Source organism: Misgurnus anguillicaudatus, chromosome 9, assembly GCF_027580225.2.
Source record: "Misgurnus anguillicaudatus chromosome 9, ASM2758022v2, whole genome shotgun sequence".
Lineage (NCBI taxonomy): Eukaryota > Metazoa > Chordata > Actinopteri > Cypriniformes > Cobitidae > Misgurnus > Misgurnus anguillicaudatus.
The window spans coordinates 15,665,489-15,684,799 of NC_073345.2; the positions used below are offsets into that span (position 1 = coordinate 15,665,489).

General features: G+C 35.6%; 1 protein-coding gene across 1 annotated transcript in view; it reads right to left on the minus strand.

Moving 5' to 3' along the window:
* The window catches only part of rnf145b (ring finger protein 145b), a 33,610-nt gene extending 15,336 nt beyond the window's left edge, over positions 1-18,274 (minus strand). Inside the window, exons 1-4 of the mRNA XM_055179805.2 lie at positions 18,083-18,274; positions 17,131-17,348; positions 9,088-9,196; positions 7,689-7,780 (exon numbers count right to left, since the gene is read on the minus strand). Coding sequence (XP_055035780.2) covers positions 7,689-7,780; positions 9,088-9,196; positions 17,131-17,314 — 385 coding nt within the window. The 5' untranslated portion in view covers positions 17,315-17,348; positions 18,083-18,274. The remainder of the gene's footprint in view (positions 1-7,688; positions 7,781-9,087; positions 9,197-17,130; positions 17,349-18,082) is intronic.
* Positions 18,275-19,311: the final 1,037 nt, after the last annotated feature.

Below are 19,311 nucleotides of genomic sequence, written 5' to 3' on the forward strand. Positions count from 1 at the left end.
GGGCGACCCGGGTTCGATTCCCCTTTAAGGCAATTTTTTATATAAACTCTTGATTCATACATAAATGCGATGTTCTTTATAAATGACGGCGATTATCTTGCATATAGTTCCCTGTATTCAGATGCGTTGTTCACGTATTTACCTTTCTTTTACTTTGTCTATGATATTTACATTACAATCCAGGATGCAATAGCAGTCAAACTTGCTCACAGTGTAAAACCAAACCCTATTCATTCACCAATCAGATCCGAGCGTTTCTCTCTTCCTCATTTGCTGCGTTCCGCTGTCACTCGCGTGACGTATTACAAAGCGGCAGCCTTTAGGTCTGCTTGGACCACATCGGTTTACTTGGATTTGGAGCGACAATTTTCACACAAAAGAGAGGATAAACGAGCGCCATTGCGGAAAATCCTGGTGGCGAGGGAGAGAGAGACGATGCAACAATATTTGTTTGGAAAAAGGCAAGGAAATATTTCTGGTCGTTTTTCAATTGGAAGGCTGCAGCCTCCGGAGGTCAAATATGGAGGCTGAATACGTCATCAAGCCTGGTCTATTAAGGTAAACTGAGCATTACATTCGCAAGTCATAAGCATACTGCAACAATTTACGATTAACTAAGTATAATAGTCAACTTTGTAATTGTTAATATTGTGAAATAAGACAGTCTTGATGACGTATACAGCCTAGAAATACGACATCCGGAGGCTGCAACCTTCAGATTGAGAAATGGCTTCTGCCACGACGAGTTCCTCATCAGAAAGTTGTAACATGACTGCGTTTCTCCCTGTTGTCTCAAAATGTTGATCGTTTAGCGTTTTAAATGTTTAGTTTTTAGTTTAGTTTTAAGGTTGGCCAGTTCCTTTCCTTTGCGACAGTGCTGCGGCGCTTGTGGGCTCTAGGGGCGCTAGAAGTGAAAAATACATGTCTAGCACCCCCTAGTGGCCAAAAAGTTTCATGGTGTGCCTTTAAAAAAAATGTAATACTGTATTGACTATTGAAATTGACTATTTCTGTCATTATTTACATTCACATTTCATTTATATCAATAAGAGTGAGGGGATGCGAGCTGATTGACAAAACAATGGTGGTAGCTGCGTGCTTATTCATTTTGTGAATAAAGTTTAATGTTTAAATAAAAGCGAAATTGTTTTGTTGACGTTTTTCTCATTAAGAATAATAACAAATCCACTGCTTAAGCGGCGCTTGAAAAGTTGCAGTTGTTCCGATGCTTAGTACAAAACATGTTCCTAAAGCTTGGGACGGGTGGGCTTCCATTCCAACATGTTATGGTTATAAGTACCAGCGGCCACCGGCTCACTTTAAAGGAACTTTCCACTTTTTTGTTTAAAAGATGCTCATTTTCCAACTCCCCTAGAGTTAAACATTTGATTTTTGCCGTTTTGGAATCCATTCAGCTGATCTCCGGGTACCACTTTTAGCATAGCTTAGCATAATCCATTGAATATGATTAGACCATTAGCATCACACTCAAAAATAACCAAAGAGATTCAATATTTTTCCTATTTAATTTAAAACTTGACTCTTCTGTAGTTACATCATGTACTAAGGCCGACAGAAAATTAAAAGTTGTGATTTTCTAGGCAGTTATGGGAACTATACTCTCATTCTGGCGTAATAATCAAGGACTTTACTGCCTTAACATGGCTGCAGCAGGCGTAGTGATATTACGCACTGCCCGAAAATAGTCCCCTGCCATTGAAAGTAACCCAAACGTTTTCGCCGTGCGGCCCCCCTTGGGTACGGTGCATCCCTTTGCGGCCCCCCAAAAGAAAATATATGACATAAAACATTCTCAAACTTAATAATTTTAATTAAACAAAACATTAAATTATACAACATGTTGCTGTTGGTTAGTAGCCTTATTTTTCTGAGGTTTAATTAAACAGGATGTATGATATATGAATGTATTTTATAAAATGTCATAAAACTGGCCCCCCCGGCACCATCTCACAGCCCCCAGTTTGAAAACCACTGATTTAGAGACTATGTACAGAGAGGTTATAATAAATTTGTGACATTGACACAAGTACAGACCTGGTGTAGTCTATGTAGGTCACCGTGCTGCATGACATGTCACTTGATATATCAAAGGTCAGAAAATGTGATCCTTTTTAGCATTTTATCAGCAATTATACTGAATTGTGCTTGTAAACAACAAAATAACCAATACAACTGTATTAAAAAATAAAATGTGAAAATTATCCTGCAGTCGGAGGTCAGGCATAAAATTCATACACTATCTAAGATAGAAGGGGACCTTAAATTATAATAAAGCTGTCTGCACCGGAAGTGTCCACCATTTTATTATTAATGCACTGCAGAGCTGTAAACACTCCAAGAATGTTTAAGCTTTCAGTGCGGACAGCCACTGACATCTATCTATCACATGTGGACATGGTCTTACTAATGAAAATATCTGATTCAAAAAGATTTGAACTTTAAAATACAGTAATAAAACATTTAAAGTGTTTGTTTTGTTTACTGAAATGTGTTCTATTGACCAAAACTCTTTCAACATCACATTACAGAAGTTCAGTTTTTGTGACGTCTATTTACTTCCTCTAATCATGAAAAACATTTCCAAATGCAGTCCAGATACACTCCCCTTACTACACAACCTCTGGCACCTTCACTGATAAAACAAGACCAGGTTACACCATCTCAGATTTCATGATATCATGAACAATGAACTTTCACAGTTCCTCTAAAAGTAATTAAATGAGTAGGAACCACATTGTTCCCTCAGATTTTTTTAATAGTGACTGGTTGCATCATTACATTCCTAAATGCCTCATTAGGAAAACTGGAGGAATTCAGGGACTTTCTATTTATTAGTAAACTGAGCACATTGAGATTGGTTTGCCCACTTTCAGTTTCTGTGCTATTCTTTAGTTGTCAGATCCTTTATCCATCCAGGGTGGGAACTAGGGCTGTGCGATTTGGGAAAGATATCTAATTGCATATTTTTTTCTTACATGCTGTGATTTAATTGTAGAAAATGCAGAAATTGCATTAAACGTGTCATGTAATTTCATTCAAGTAAAATTAACAAACCATTTTGATGGAATTTTAGTTTGTTTTAAACCTAAAATGCATAAATGGGTTCAAATTGACCCGACAGGCTGTGATTGTTTTCATATTATATTAATGAAAACGTTAATTTATTTGATGAATTCCTCAGAATACTTATTTCTGGCCCTTATGTAGGCTTGGGCGGTAATACGGTAATATGGTATACCGCGGGATCTAAAAATAGCAAAGGTATCAGTTTCTATACCGCCATACCGGCATTTAAAAAAAAACAATGAACTTATATAGCAGACAAGGATTAAATATTAAATTAGGGATGGCGAAATCTAAAAGTTTTCTTTACCTACCATCGAGCCATTAACCAAATAGTTTAAAATATGTTACGCTGTTTGAAGTAACAGCTATTTCAAGCCGCGCCTGCAATTTCGCAACTCTGTCGCATCTCTCTGCTGCTCTGCCTCCGGCTCATCCGAAACATCATTCCCGCAAACGCGTCGCCGAGGAGCTTGTATGCTGCTTATGCAATCGGAGGACAAATGACTCCTTAGTTTCAAAATGGTTTGAGTAAGGTGATCGCGTGGAAAATAAAGGCGTTTGTCTCATTAGAAGCTCATTTGAAACATTGCCGCGGCTTATTTAAGAAAATGACAGCTTCGAAGAGAAGCCGCTTAAGTTTGAGGTAGTGCTAAAAATAATAAAGAAAGATGATGATCATCATCACCTTATCAGTTAGCACTGAAATGTAGATGTAATCCATTTCCAAATCTAAGCATCTTATTCGGAATGTTGCCTAATAGACTGCAACACGATGGATAAAACAGGCACCTTCAGAATGCATAAAAGACGCACCGCCAACTAGGCAGGTCTAACTCACTCTGTGCCTTCTAATAACGTCTATACAAACTCTTTTGTATAATTATAATTACTTTTTTATTTTTCAAAAAGACAAGTGTCAACTTCTGTTAAGTGAAACATGGACGATGCAATGCTCTGCTGATGCGAGCCGCGAGAAAGCCCTTGTCTGTTTTAGAAAGGATGCAGCAAAGATATTTAATGCTAATGTATGAGTTTCATTAATTTATGGTGAGATCCGTGCCTTCTAGTTAACAATGCAATGCAAGCGAACAATGCCGTGCCGGCGCCTCCATGTCACGGTTATTATATTCTCTACTATATTTGCTTTTTATTTATTAAATACATGCAATTGGTTGATGAAACATTTATTAAAATTAAGACACAATTTATACAAAACGAAATTCACTTTAAAGAAAGGCTTTCTACAAAACAAAACCTAATTAAGTGGTAAAAAATGTCTAATGATTTACAAAAACAAAACTTAATCTGCACTTTACTGTTAAAAGACGTAAATGTTAATAATTTGGAATACAACCAGGAAAGACTTTCGTTTTAATTATTTTATTGCTGGATTTTACAAAAAATATTTTTATTTTATATGCTGGAATATGCAGAAATATAAGTTAACAGAAGGATGAATTTCTTTATTTCATTAAAATATGGTGGAATGTGCAGCAAATAGGTTTAAATGTTCAGCAATTTTCTTCAAGTCTTGCTTTGATAACATTTTAGCTTGATGCAATGTGAGTGCACAAAACCAAACGCCGTGACCTCGCGCCAGAACCCAAATGCCCTGACCTTGCGCCAAATGTTTTTATTGGTTTATAAGTACAAACAGGCGAGTTATGAAAAATTGAGTGTGAGGGATTTGTTCACTTCACACAAAAAGATCCTGGAAATTGGAATGAGATGGCTAACTGTAGTAGCGTTTAGTCCACTGTCTATAATAGCCTAATTAAGAGATCACTTTTTAACCAGCAACTGGTTAATTCTGTTTGACCTTTGTATTTAACTTTTTTATAAACTGCTAGTTGTTGCTAATAAAAGTTGTTAACATTGTTGTGCATGTTATTTTGCTATTTTTTTCAGTATTAGTGTTTGGTATTCAGTTTCTGAAGGGTTTAGGCACAAGCCAACATTATGGTGACGCTGTCTGAGCCTTACGTCATAATTTTATAATTATTCACGGTAATACCGTATACCGGGGTAAAATAGGGAGGCGGTTTGATGGTATCAAAATTTGGATACCGCCCAAGCCTACCCTTATGGATATAATTTATTTTTCTTGGTCACAAAAAGGTTTTAGCCCAAGACTGCATATCAGTTCTCATAACAATATCTGTAAAATGTATAGCATAGTCACTGCAAGCACAGATAATTCTTAGCCTGTGGTACTGTCAGGTAAATTTTGTATACAAATTCTAAAGGGGAGAGCGGGGGGCGGGGGGCGGAGGAGAAAGTACCATTTTTTAGAAAAACGTAATTTTAAAAGATAATGTTTTAGACATATATATATTTTTAGTGTGGTCAGCAACTCACAAGTGTGGTCTATCAATACCAGGTGAAATTTTGAACAAATGTAAAACACAACGCGTCATAAGTAAAAAATTACTGCTTTTGAAATTTACCAAATTTGGTTGAAAACAGCTTTCTGGATCTACACATAGAAAATGGTGAGTAAATAACGCGATATTTCTCAGCTCTGTCAAGGGTTGTGTGCTAAAAATGCTGTCATGGTTTGGGATGCAAATGTTATCAGGGCTCGGAGAAAATCACTTTTTTACTTTCGTCCCACGATATTTTCGCCCCCGCTCTCCCCTACTTTTAAACAGAAAAACTAATAATAGGCAAATTATAAAAACATATATAGTAATAATAAATATACTATTTAAGAACTATTTAGTTAAAGGTGCCAAAGAATGCATAAAAAAATTGTTCTCTGATATTTACATAGAAGGAATGTGGCTTTATTAAGTGCATAAAAAATGTACATTAACATTTGTACATGCCCATTTAAATGGGCATGGATTTGCCCTCAGAATGAAATGGTCTATTATTACCTTATTTGAAAGGGTCATAAATACTAATGTTGAGCTCTGCTCTGTTTGGCTGTTGTCAGTGGCTGGTCAGTCACTCATTAAGGGCTCGTTATAGTCATCTTACGGTGTAGCCACGACGGCGTAGGTTCCGCGTCAGTTTTCGTTTATACTTTTGCGTCGTCCTCCGCGTCAACGTGCAAACACACGCGCAAACCGCTGGTAGGCAGTATCCACGTGTGTAACCACAGTAGCAGTGCGACCGTCAGAGAAGAAGAAGCTTGGCAAGTTAACCCACAAACGAAGAAGAAACAGCAACTTCTTGTGTATAATTTGAGAAGACCAGCAATGATGGAAGTAAATAAACAACAACTTTTTATTAAATCACTCCTCAACTTGGCTCATCTTTGTTTTCACCGTTGCAAAATAAAATACCTATGACACAGTTTTTTTACCTGACAGGAGGGGTTCTGGTGGACCAATCACAGCGCTTGCCGTCCGCGTAGAACTGACACGCTTTTAACATTTTTGCGAGTGCACGTCAGGCTACGCAAAGGCTACGGATAGCCTACGCCGTAGCTACAGCGTAGAACTTACGCACGACTATAAATCAGGCTTTAGCTAGTAGCTTTCAAAGCAAACACACCTTATATACAGATTTTGAGGAATAAACAATTGCTTGGAAGTTGGAAATGGACGTTTCTGAGTGGAAAGTTTATTTGTGTTTTTCAGTATGGACCAACAAAACAAGTCCCAGTTAACGTCAATAGAAAAAACTTCAGCCTAAACGCTAGCATATAGCATTAACTAGCATATAGCGCTAACTCAGTCACAACTTTGTTTTTAGCATTGTAACAACAATGCACCTAATTTAATTAATAATTTAATGTTGTGGCGTACATCGTGACTGTAACGTTACAGTCTGTGTTATGCTGAGATTAGCCTGTTTCTCAGCCGTCTTTGGCATGCAAGAAGTTTACATTAGAAGTATGAAACAATCATATTTGAGGCTCACAATATGTCACTGCCATGTACCAAACTCTTATTATTCATCGATGCCTAAGTAAGTACAGTTTTACATTCTATGGCACCTTTAAATTATGAAAGATGCCTTTAAAGTCAGCATGACAAAGTCTTTGGATAGGATCCAGACTGCTGCAGGACGTCTTGTTTTCAGTCAATCAAAGAGAGTTCATATTGAAACCCCTCTTGATCTTACTCCACTGTTTATTTTTAGCTGTAGACATCAAATTTAAGGCAAGTTATCTAATACAACATTGATTGTAAAGAGCAATTGTGCATGTCTGTCAGTGTTTGCTAAAAAAGTAGAAACAACAAACGTATATAACCCACCATTGTTTACAACACAACACAACACCAATTTCACTGCGTGGTGGTTTAGAGGAAACTTCCGCTCTGAGTTTACAAATATTTTTGTACTGATGTGTGAATGATGCTTACTGGTGGAAATACAGAACGTGTGTGTGTGTATTTTTGTATTTACTCAGTTTTCTCACGCTTTTGCACAGAGTCGCTCATATCACAGCTTTTCACAAAAAGCTAATCGCAACATTACACATTGCAAATGCATCTCGATTTTGATTAATCACACTGTGCCCTAGTGAGAACTGAAGTACAGTTACACAAAACTAGCTATGATCAATTCCTCTCTATTTGCTTCAAGAACAAATGCAGCAGTAAAAAAAATGAAAGAAAATGTTTTGAAGTTGATGACACAGGACGTACCAATGAGTGCAGTAGTAAAGCGGTTCATAGAGAGCGGCTCCAGGTAGAGGGGTCCTTCATAGCCTGACTCCAGCTCACCGCGTACATAATCCCTACAGAAAGCCATTCAGCCGATGAGCACATTTTGATTTTTATAAGCATATAAAAGTCAGGCAATGTCTGCAAAACTACCGACAGCTGCAATAAAGGGATAGCTCACCCAAAAAATGAAACATCTGTTTACCATTTAATCATGCTGTTCTGAACCTGTATGAGCTTCTTCTGTTGAACATGAAAGAAAATATTTTGATAAATCACTGTAAGCACACAGGTCACGGTACACACTGACTTCCATAGTAGGAAAAACAAATACTATGGAAGTCAACATGTACCGTGAACTGTGCGCTTACTATTATTTATCAAAATATTTCTTTCATGTTTAATTTTCTCTTGAGATCAACAGACTAAAGAAGTTCATACAGGTTTACAACAACATGAAGTTGAGTAAATGATGACAAAATTATAATGTTTTGGCTGAACAATCCCTTTAATGGCAACTAAAGTGACACTACAACTAGATTTCACAAGTTATCTGGAAATAAACCCATGTAAAGTAAATGAGCACTGTTTGTTACCATATATCAGTATTAGGGATGCACCGATAGGATTTGTTTGGGCCGATACCGATGGCGATTTAAACAGACAACTTCTGGCCGACACCGATACTGTTTTTAAACACTTGTATACAATACTATACAGTTGGTCTATTAGCTAGTTTATTTCTGCATCAAATTATTTTTACTGAACATGGATTTGATCTAATTAACATTCAACTGACCAACATAATAAGAGAGGCACAAATTAAGCTAAAACAAATATAATAAGACAGCATGACAATCTTCAAAGGTGGATTTTGCTATTCAGCATTTATTTGATAAACAACATTAACTCATTTTTTACATATAATGGATTTCTTTATGCAGTTAATTAATAAACAATCGGTATCGGCCTTTCTCGTGCTATTGCCGATATACCGATGGTTTCAAATTCATCAAAAATCGGCCGATACATATCGGTGGCCGATACATATCGGTGGCCGATACATATCGGTGGCCGATACATATCGGTGGCCGATACATATCGGTGGCCGATACATCGGTGCATCACTAATCAGTATGTAATGGTAAAATATTAATGCTCAGTTTTTCCGGCCTGAAACTAAAAGAACTTTTATGACTTTTTTTTCAGGTTTACATGGAAGTTTAAAAGTCACATTTTTTAATGTGGCATTGTTATATGTTTCATTTAGGTCTTGTAGTTTCTGAAAGGAACACCTTTTGTATTTATTCATTTGTCCTAATTTAATTGTTCAAGATCATTTTGTGCATTCGAAGCAACATTGTGTGGTGTGAGCACAGACCTGGAGACCTGATGTCCAGCGAAGAGCAAGAGAGCTGTGACAACATAGAGGTAGAGCTTCACTAGATGCTGTCGGGGCAGCGTCAACAACACCAAACTGAGGATATAACCTGATGAAAAGAAAGTGAGAGAGAAAATCAGTGAGTGAAACAGAGAGACATTGAAGGAGACTGAGGGCTAGGGGTGTAAATCAGACGATGCGATACAATACAAATACCATACTTTTCGGTCTATAGGCTGCGTTTTTATTTGTATAACTTGGCTGGTGATGCGTCTTACAGTCAGGTGCGCCTTGTAAGTCAGTATGAATTAATTTTGACATTTATGAGGCAAGAGACAACATTACCGTCTACAGCCGCGAGAGTCCGCCATATGCTGCTTTTGTATTTATGTAATTGAATGAATTCAGTGATGTGGAATGACAAGTATGTAAACTTCACACTAGTTGGCTTGTTCGGTTAATTTAGCCTATTCAACCTTCCAGGTAAGTTCTGTATGCTATGATTTATCTTTTAAATAACTGATAATATTACTTTAACGTACAGACATCTATTCTGCCTGCTGTTCTGTCTGCTATTGTTTAGTTGAATAACTTGCCTTTCCAGATAAAATGTCTGTTCTTCGGCTTGGATTTTGTGAAATCATTTTCTAAATAAACATGACGTATTGTCCACTGTGACTTATATGTTATTTCGTCTTAATGACACGTTTTTGAACGATGCAACTTATAGTCCGGTGCGGCTTATAGTCCGGAAAGTACAGTAGATTTTCTCCGCCAACGATGCAATTTTGCCGATACATCAAACCCTTCTTCGATACGATTATGATTCGATCGAGTTTCATTAATTTATCTATATTTTTATATATCGTTTCTAGTTAGGCAGTTACATTTCTATTTACAAATGCAACCACAATATATATAACTCTTTGAAAATGGCACAATCTCTGTCCCAACTGGAACATTTACAACAACAAACCAACAAAAAAAATTAAATAAAGAAAAATGAATAATGAGGGACAAAATGTCACATAAAATCAAGCTTTGAATGATGGTAACAGCCAAAGTCTTTTAGTATTTTGTGCCAAAATGTGACGAAAATAGACCATTTTGCAAAATGTAAACAACACTGGTCCAGAAACACTTCCCGTTTCATTTTGTAACAGTTTTTTTTTATTTCACATATATCTTAAAGATGTTTGTTTAACTTTTTGATTCAGTTCTATATCTTCTGTTGGTTGTAGGGATGCATAGCGATTAATCTATAGCAGAATAAAAGTTTTTGTTTACATCATATATGTGTGTGTGTGAACTGTGTATAATAATTATGTATATATAAATGTGCACACATTCATGTATAATTTTAAGAAAAAAATATATTTTTAAAGTATTTATATATAATATTAATATAAATTATACATAAATATACACATGTAAACACTTCTTAAATATATACATGCGTGTGTGTGCATTTATCTATACAAAGTTGTTATACACAGTTCACACACATATATGATGTAAACAAAAACTTAAATTCTGCTATATATTAATAGCGATCGGGATTAATTGTTATGCATCTCTAGTTGGTTGTATTTTATCCCAACGTTTATGTAGTGTTAAAAAACTAAAACAGGAAGTGCTTCTGGACCAGTATTGTTTACATCTTGCAAAATGGTCTTTAGTGACAATCACTGAGGTAGTTTTAGAAATCATAACAGATAAAAAAATAGTAAAATTCCAAACAACAGCCCTTGCAGAAATGAAAGAGTTGCGGACATTTTTCTCTTTGTGAAAATGCAGATAGTTTAAATAGTGAATTGCCGTAGTTCAAACTCTGCCTGACAGCCGACCGCCAGTGTGTACCTAGCTTATGACACAATTATGCCCAGATTGCATTTACAAAATTATCAAACCATGCTTGTCCTTTAAATAAAATGTATCACACACTTTTCAAGGCTATTTCATTTTATATTATATTAAGTTGGATGCAACTTTTTACTAAGACATTAAAACTAACTAAGCTTATAGAAAAACCTGAATGATTATATTACAGCAAAGTCAGTGATTTCATTCAGTCTCATGTGAGCAACTCTTTACCTCATAGCACTGGTACAAACAAGAAATCATCCCTGGCCTATAAACTTATATCGAGCAATAAACCTTAGGATCATAAAAAGTGTCACTGACACTGGGCAATGAGATCTTTATTCCCATAAAATGTCCTTAATTCAGCCTAAAAGCTGTAAATGGAAAAGGGAACTTATGTCACAGTAAAGTTGCCTGTGCATTTAGTAAATCTGTAAAAAAAAACGTTGTTTGGTCTTCCAACAGAGGAAACGATAAATCAATGGTTAAGTTTAATTTACAACATTGTTCCAGAACAGTACAGCTCAAATGTTTAATTGTGTGCTGCGCATTTACTTGTTTCCTGAACATAGTAAAGTACAAGACTGGATGTGCACAAAGGCTTGGTCTAAAAAGTGGAGCAATTCCAAGTTTGCAACTACACTCTGGCTCTTCTGATTCACAGCCTGTAAGAATTTCCTACTGACGATTTAAATGCGGGTTTTGAGCAGTGTAGAGTAGCGCGTGTTATTTATCGTTTCTACGTTCACAAAAGCAGATATGAATTTATGTTTTAGTATCCTTACCCTATAAAATCTTTTAAGTTCTGCTCAAGTCAGGCTGACAAAGTTGATCAATCAGCTTGGGGATCTGTGTTTTCTGGGTCAGATTTATCTCCTTTCACTATTGCTTTGGGACCTGATCTTTCAAACATGGTATGTAGCGTCACATTTCCGTTTACGCACTTGAGGTATTCAAGCCAATCGCAATGCACTGGACAGCTTTGTACAAATCGACGCATTACAGAAATGTGAGCATAGAGAAGCTACAACAATGTACAGTATGTGGGAAATAATGTGATTGTTAACCATAAACCACGCAAACATTGCATTACACCAAATACGCAAAATAACGTGCTTTTTAGCAACGGCCCTTTAATATTTGTTAACAGGAAGCTGCAGATATAATCTGCAGACAGTAGTCCTTGTTTTGGTTGTTTGTGTCATCTGTCGAGACAATCCAACACATTCACATATAGGAGGAAATCTAATATCCTATATTATATTAGCATGCCACACTGGGCAGCTGTGTCTAGATTGCAGTGCAAGTAAATCATTTTAGCTAGTGTGACGTGAAAATGCCAGACTAGCTGTGAGATGTTGGTTTATAGGCAGCACTGCGCAGCTGGTATCTGCACTACACCTGTCACGACATTATGATAAGACAAAAACACACATTTATTTAGCTTTCTAAATGAAGACATACTATTATTTTAAGCAAATTATTCAGAATAAGCAAAAAATCAACACATTTTGTATTCAACAAAAACTTAATATCTTAAAATATGATATTAATATGATAACTTAAACATAACCTAATTTAACTAAAGCCTAGTCCTAGTACTAGCTAAGCCTCGTCTGTAAAACCAAGTCTTACTCTAATAACTGCACAGAAGCAGCCTAACTGCTTGATAAACCAAGCAGTATTAACAATGCAGTGTTAATAATCGGTTGTGTTACACATAGTGCTATTAACTCCTAAAACCCTTTACAATAACATTAACAAATTTTACTGCTTCAAAATATGCTCAGGTGTATGAAATGGTTCTTCTTTACTCAAGGAACTAGTACATAACCACCATGACGTGCAGACCAAAACTTTTAAGTCATAAGTCTCAAGCAGCTGTGTTCCAAATTTCAAGCTAAAATCACAAAAAATGAGGTTTGGGTCACACTTTTAGTGGTTTTACCAACAACAGCCACTAGGTGTCAACGGTTTGCTGCATACTCTTGTTACAAATTAATACATTACTGTCACTGCATTATCATTACTGCTAAAACGTTTTGAAATATAAAAACTACATTCTTAAAGCTTTCCAATGATATATCGTTTGTCAACATTTTTGTAGATTTGTACTAGGATATAGTGTTATGAATATAGAAAATGTATATGCATTCCTATGGGGGGACATGTAATAAAAACTAGGGATGCACCGATAGGATTTTTTTGGGCCGATACCGATTTAAACAGACAACTTCTGGCCGATACCGATGCCGATATTAAACACTTGTATACAATACTACATGGATTTGATCTAATTAACATTCAACTGACCAACATAATAAGAGAGACAGAAATTAAGCTTAAACAACTATAATAAGACAGCATGACAACCTTCAAAAGGTGTTTTTTGCTATTCAGCATTTATTTTATTAACAACATTAACTCTTTTTTTTTACATATAATGGATTTCTTTATGCAGTTAATTAATAAACAATCTTTATCGGCCTTTCTTGTGCGATTGCCGATGGTTTCGGCGGACGATACATCGGTGCGTCACTATAAAAAACTGTCACTAAATTATTTCTATCATCAGATGACCTTGACATATGAAACTACATTCTGAGAGCTTTCCAGTGATATATAGTTTATCAAATTTTTTTAGGTTTAGAGTAGGGGTTTAGTGTTAGAAATACGTAAAAACAAATTTGGCCTACATGTGGGACCGTGACCTTTTTGAAACTGATTCTTACTACGTAATTTCTTTCTCAAAATGGTGATGATATATGACAACTACACTCTTCCAATAGCTTTCCAATGATATATAGTTTGTCAAAATTGTTTAGGTTTTGAACAGGGTATTAGTGCTATACATATGTAAAAACAAATTGGGTCCACCTGTGGCCCCGTATCATTTTAGAAACTGATTCTCACTATGTCATAATTTCCCCAAAATGGTGATAAAATATGAAAACTACACTCTGAGAGCTTTCCAATGATATATAGTTTGTCAAGATATTTTAGGTTTAGATTCATTTAGAGTATTCATGTTCCAAATATATAATAACACCATGGGCCCACCTGTGGACCAGTGGCATTTTAGAAAATGGCTCTCACTATGTCATTTTCTTTCCCAGAATCCTGATGATAAATGAAAACTACACCCTTAGAGCTTTCAAATGATATATAGTTTTTCAGGATTAGATAAGAATTCGCATGCAAAACACTGAAGTAAACGTAGGCGTCCCGTTAGCGGGACAGTGACATTTAGCAGGATATAAATGTTTTGTGGCACACTCTCTTTATAAATGAATCAATTAGTCTCCCTACATAACTTATTTTATAAAACACTGTTGAAATGTCTATTCTAGACGCTTAGACCTTTCCAACGATATATAGTTTGTAGTGATAGATTAAAATTTACATTAACAATATTGAAGTAAACTTAGGTGTCCCGTATACGGCTATCAACACTCAATCTGCACACACCTACTGTTCAACCAATATATTTACATAATAGGAATGATTTACAAACTATACAACCAAAACAGTGATTTGAAATCAGGAACAAAGCTTGCCAACGACATTAAAGTATACCAGAAAACACTGAATTTTTTAGTAAAGATGATATGTACAATTTGCAAACACTGAATTTTTAGATAAATCACCCAGGTCTCGATAAAAAAAATGGCCGATGGCCTGCAGGCATCATGAACAATGCCTGATCAAGCCAGCGCGGCACCATCATGAAAGTGTATAATTTGCACGTGTTTTGAGACATTGCCAAATGAAATATTCAATCAAAGAAGACACTAAACCAATGTTAATGCGCTACATTGATATCTGATCAAATCTGGGCCAGTAGAAAAAATCCTTTAGATTAAGACCTTTAGATTGTGAAAAACCTAATCAGTACAATTATGTCAATATTCATCAAAGCCTGACATTGACACTTGCAGATTAAAACAGTCAGAATCAATAATTTTTTTACAGATATTGGACTATAAAGAGAAAAATCCACAATCCATATTAATATTGTTCCCTTTGCGATCTTTTATCCCAGAATAAGGCTTAACTACAGCTAACAGTTTTATTGTTTAATTAGTTTTAACTACAAATAGCCAATGTTCCAATCATAAAAGTCTTCCTAACTCCTGACTCTGCATGTCCACTGGACCATTACAAGAGCACTTTGGCCAGGATGCAAACACTGTGTGGAATCCACTTGGTTTTTCGCCTCGAGTACAGACAGCCAGGAAAGCAGACACAAAACGTGTGAAATATCATCATCATCACTATGACCACAAAAGCAACCATGAAAGTATGCTCTTAAAATGTCCCAATGTTGTTTATACAACAACAATGTAGTGAAAAACGACACAGACCCGTGAAAACAACTAAATCCACTGTAATACGTGTGCCATGCCAGTAGATGGTAATGCCACTTTGTGAATAAATACTACATGCCTTTCGCACATTCATCTAAACAGACGAATAAAACATCTACTGTTTTGGCTTATTTTAATGCTTGTTTTGTCCAATTCTTAATCATTTCAAGTCATCTTGAGGCCCCCGTGTGGGCCCCGGCACCCTAGTTGGGAAACACTGCTGTAGGCTGCCATTGTTGCTTTGGTTTTAATCCCTATATACTTAATTTACAAATACGCATGACGTCACTATTATCACAGATTCATGCTTTCATAGTTTATACAGAGATGACAAGGTGTTGTTATCAAAAACTTGCACTTTGAAACCTTTGAAACACTTTTAAAAAATTGCATTTAAAAAAACACCCAATTTTTTGTGTAAACGAACAGCAAAACTGCACAAAAACCTTTCTATTTATGGCACACCGATTTTTGGACCAAATTTACCCATCTCGAGAATCCGAGAAAAAGTGTAGCTGGGTGATTCTCACGAAACCATTGAAACACCACGGCACTAATGATTTTAGCTTTAAAATGTGTAATATAGTAACATTAAAAAGCATCAGAATTAACACAATACTGTGTTCTACCTTGCACAATGTGTGATTTCAACATAAGAATTTATAAATGTACATTTTATCTCATTTTCTGCTGAAATTCTCATTACCGCAATGTGTCCGGCTGTGTTTGAACATGCGTTATGTTGTAATTTAATCAAATTAACACAAAAATATTAAGAAAAATAAATAAATGGATGTTTTGCTAGACTACTTTAGATGACAGAAAAAATATTTACTGAATATTCATGTATAATAACAATGAAGAAAAATTAGGAAAATGATGTGTCCATGCCTGATGTTCTCATCCTCCGCAACACTTTTTGAGAACAGTTTAAGCACACATACAGAATTTTAATAAAGTTTGATTTAGAGTGACCAAGCACATGGACCAGTTACTTCAAGATGGCTACCAGGTGAGATCATTTTTTTACAGTTAATTTGAAATATTGTCTTGTCAGAATGCTTACACGACATTTTGATTATCATTACCGCAACAGATGCTTATTAAATGTTAATTTAATTAATAAAAGCATAATAATTTGATTTTAAATGCATGTGCAGAATCTCCAAATTATGTTCTTTCAGGTTTGTCATGTCATTTTGAAAATATGTCAAGTGTTGATGTTTTCTGACTGTTGCGGTAATGAGATTTTTTAGGAATAATTTTTTTAATCATGTTACAAAAAGTGTTAAATGATAAGTAAAAGTTTTTAAATTAATGTTCCCATTTACTCCAGACTTTGTTTTTCAATGTCTGGTGGGAAAAAAAGTAAATTTAAGCAATTTTTACATTTTCATGCTTGACATTTTTAAAACCAAGTTTTCGTGAGAATCACCAAGCTGTTAGCGCAAAAGCTAGCAAATGTTAACATAAAAAATAATAATAAATGTGTCACTATCTCCATATGTTTACATCAGCTTCCCACAAGGTGATATGAAGCGCTCCCTCTAACACTATAATCTTAATAATATCCTGTAGTGCGTGATGCACCATGATTTACAAATCTTGTAGCAAAACCATGTATTAAATTTAAGAAGGAAATCTCTCAAAATTCTGCTAATGTGTGCGCTGCAACCAGGTTTTATCCTGGCCCAGCCTTAGTTTCATTCCTAAGAATAAAGTTCAAGTCTACTAACAAACCACCTTTATTGTTACCAATTCATTCATTGCCTTAAACAGAATATGGTTTCTTGTCTGTAATGCTTAGACCTACCGACATAATGCAGGTAGAGGGCTATGTACTTGTACTGGAAGAGGGGGTTATTGTTAAGACTGCTTCTCTGGATTTTCTGGAAGAAAGAGCTGACGTCCCAGCGATACAGCACCTCCAGTAGCAGAATACTGGGAATCCGGAGACCCACGTTAAGCACTGCCTCCAAACGGGCCTTCATCGCCATGACCAGCAAGGCCTAGAATCGCCCTTAAGCCAAACTGAGAAAGATGAACAGGAATAAAACGGTAAATAACAGAGGTGTACCATTTTAAACATGGTGAAATCTGACAGGTGAAAGCATGTCATAACAGGCAGACGGAAATACAAGAGGAGTTTACACATGTTTAGCTGCTCCACTGAAACTATGAACTACTCTTCATACTTGAAATTCCTAAGGATATGGATGTGAGTGCTTGTATAGATGACAACCAAGAGCAGAGCACTTATGTGTAACTTGAAAAATATATAAAAATCTAAGGTGCTATTGTACCATGCCAAGAAAAAAAAACATTGCATGTCCAAAAACTACTTTACTAGAAACATGGTCAGAATTCGTTTATATGTGGGTCCATGCGCGTGTCTGAACTCTAGTAACCCCGAAACATCAACACTAACATGTACTCATTTAAAATGCTAGAAAACAATAAAATATTTATAAGTTATAGCCAATATACTTACAATTATAGTGAAAAGGTACTAAATAAAGGTTTAAACGTAACTCTGCGAAAACATGACTTAATGATTAACTTAAGATTTTCCTTCATAGTAAAGGTAACGTTAAACTTTAAAGGTCTTAAAATACTGTTGTACATTGATGCCCATTTAAATCTGTGAAGCTTATTAATTTGATTTTTCTCAGCTAACAGTAAGTTAGCGTTATTTAATTGTGTCTGTTATTCACTTATAAACGACAAGACGATGATGACGATAACTATCATGTAAATCGACTCACCAGCTATTTGCTCACTTCACGCTGTTATATTTCGTCTTAAGCTGCGTCTCTGGATGAACATAAACCATTTTACCTCCGACGTGTAGACGTTATCGGCTTGTTACGGTTAAAACATAAACAGAAGCATCTAAATTCACCTATTCCACCAGGCAGCCATTACACTGCGTTTAGATTTAAACTGCGCATGTGCGAGTTTGAGCCGCGAAACACTGCCGCTAGACGGCGCACATCTGAACACACGTCCGCAGCCTTCATATGCGACCTCCGGAGTATGCGGCCTTCAGATTGAGAAACGGCCACTGAATGCTGGATCGTCGGAGCCGCCATATTAGTTGTGTCAACTTCTCCATTACTCTCAACTGGAGGTAAAAATGCCTTGTGAGAATTCACAATGTTTACATGTTTTTTTTTTATATTGTAACATGAGTTATATTAAATTGTCTTTATAAACTGGATTATTGTAGTTGGTTAGCTAACTTAGTGGACATATCGAAGGTTTTCCTAAAGAGAAACATGTGGAGGCATTGGGAGGGAGCTGAAAGAAGAGAAGGGGTTTCCTCAAATTAACAGTATATGTTGTTAGTAATTGTATATTTATTGTATAAATATTTATACATATATTATACATTTACTGATTTTTCTGTAAGCACAAGAAAGCTAAACAGTTGGTTGTTAACAATACACAATTGTTACAATGAGAAGATTGTATTAAGATATATTTTATTAGGGACAACTAAGTGTATGATTCCTTATAAAAATAATAATTCTCTAACTCTTAACAATTATTATTATTTTAAGCAACTATAGACTAAGCATTAATGTACTCCACAAAAAAATATAATTGAAATCGGTTGAGAAATGTAAAAGTTATTGTGTTTTAAAACTAACATCCAGGGGCATGCACAGACATTTTGAGGGGCAAAGGCCCAAATCAAAAAAGGACACCAAGCGGGATGGTATTAATATGGTTTTAATAAAATATTATAAATATGATATAGTACATACATTTGATTAGACAAGCATTGTAATTAAGTTGTTATTAGCTTGATAAGTTCTTAGCACTTTTAGAAGACTGAGAGCAAATCATTACAAAAACAAACTACCAAATTACTAATTCCGAGGATCAACAACTGAGGTAATGTAATGAATCTATACAGTAGCAGCTCCTGACTATAAATTTAAGTGGAGCAAATTTTAGGCTGTACAACTAATCTATGATTACCTGCTAG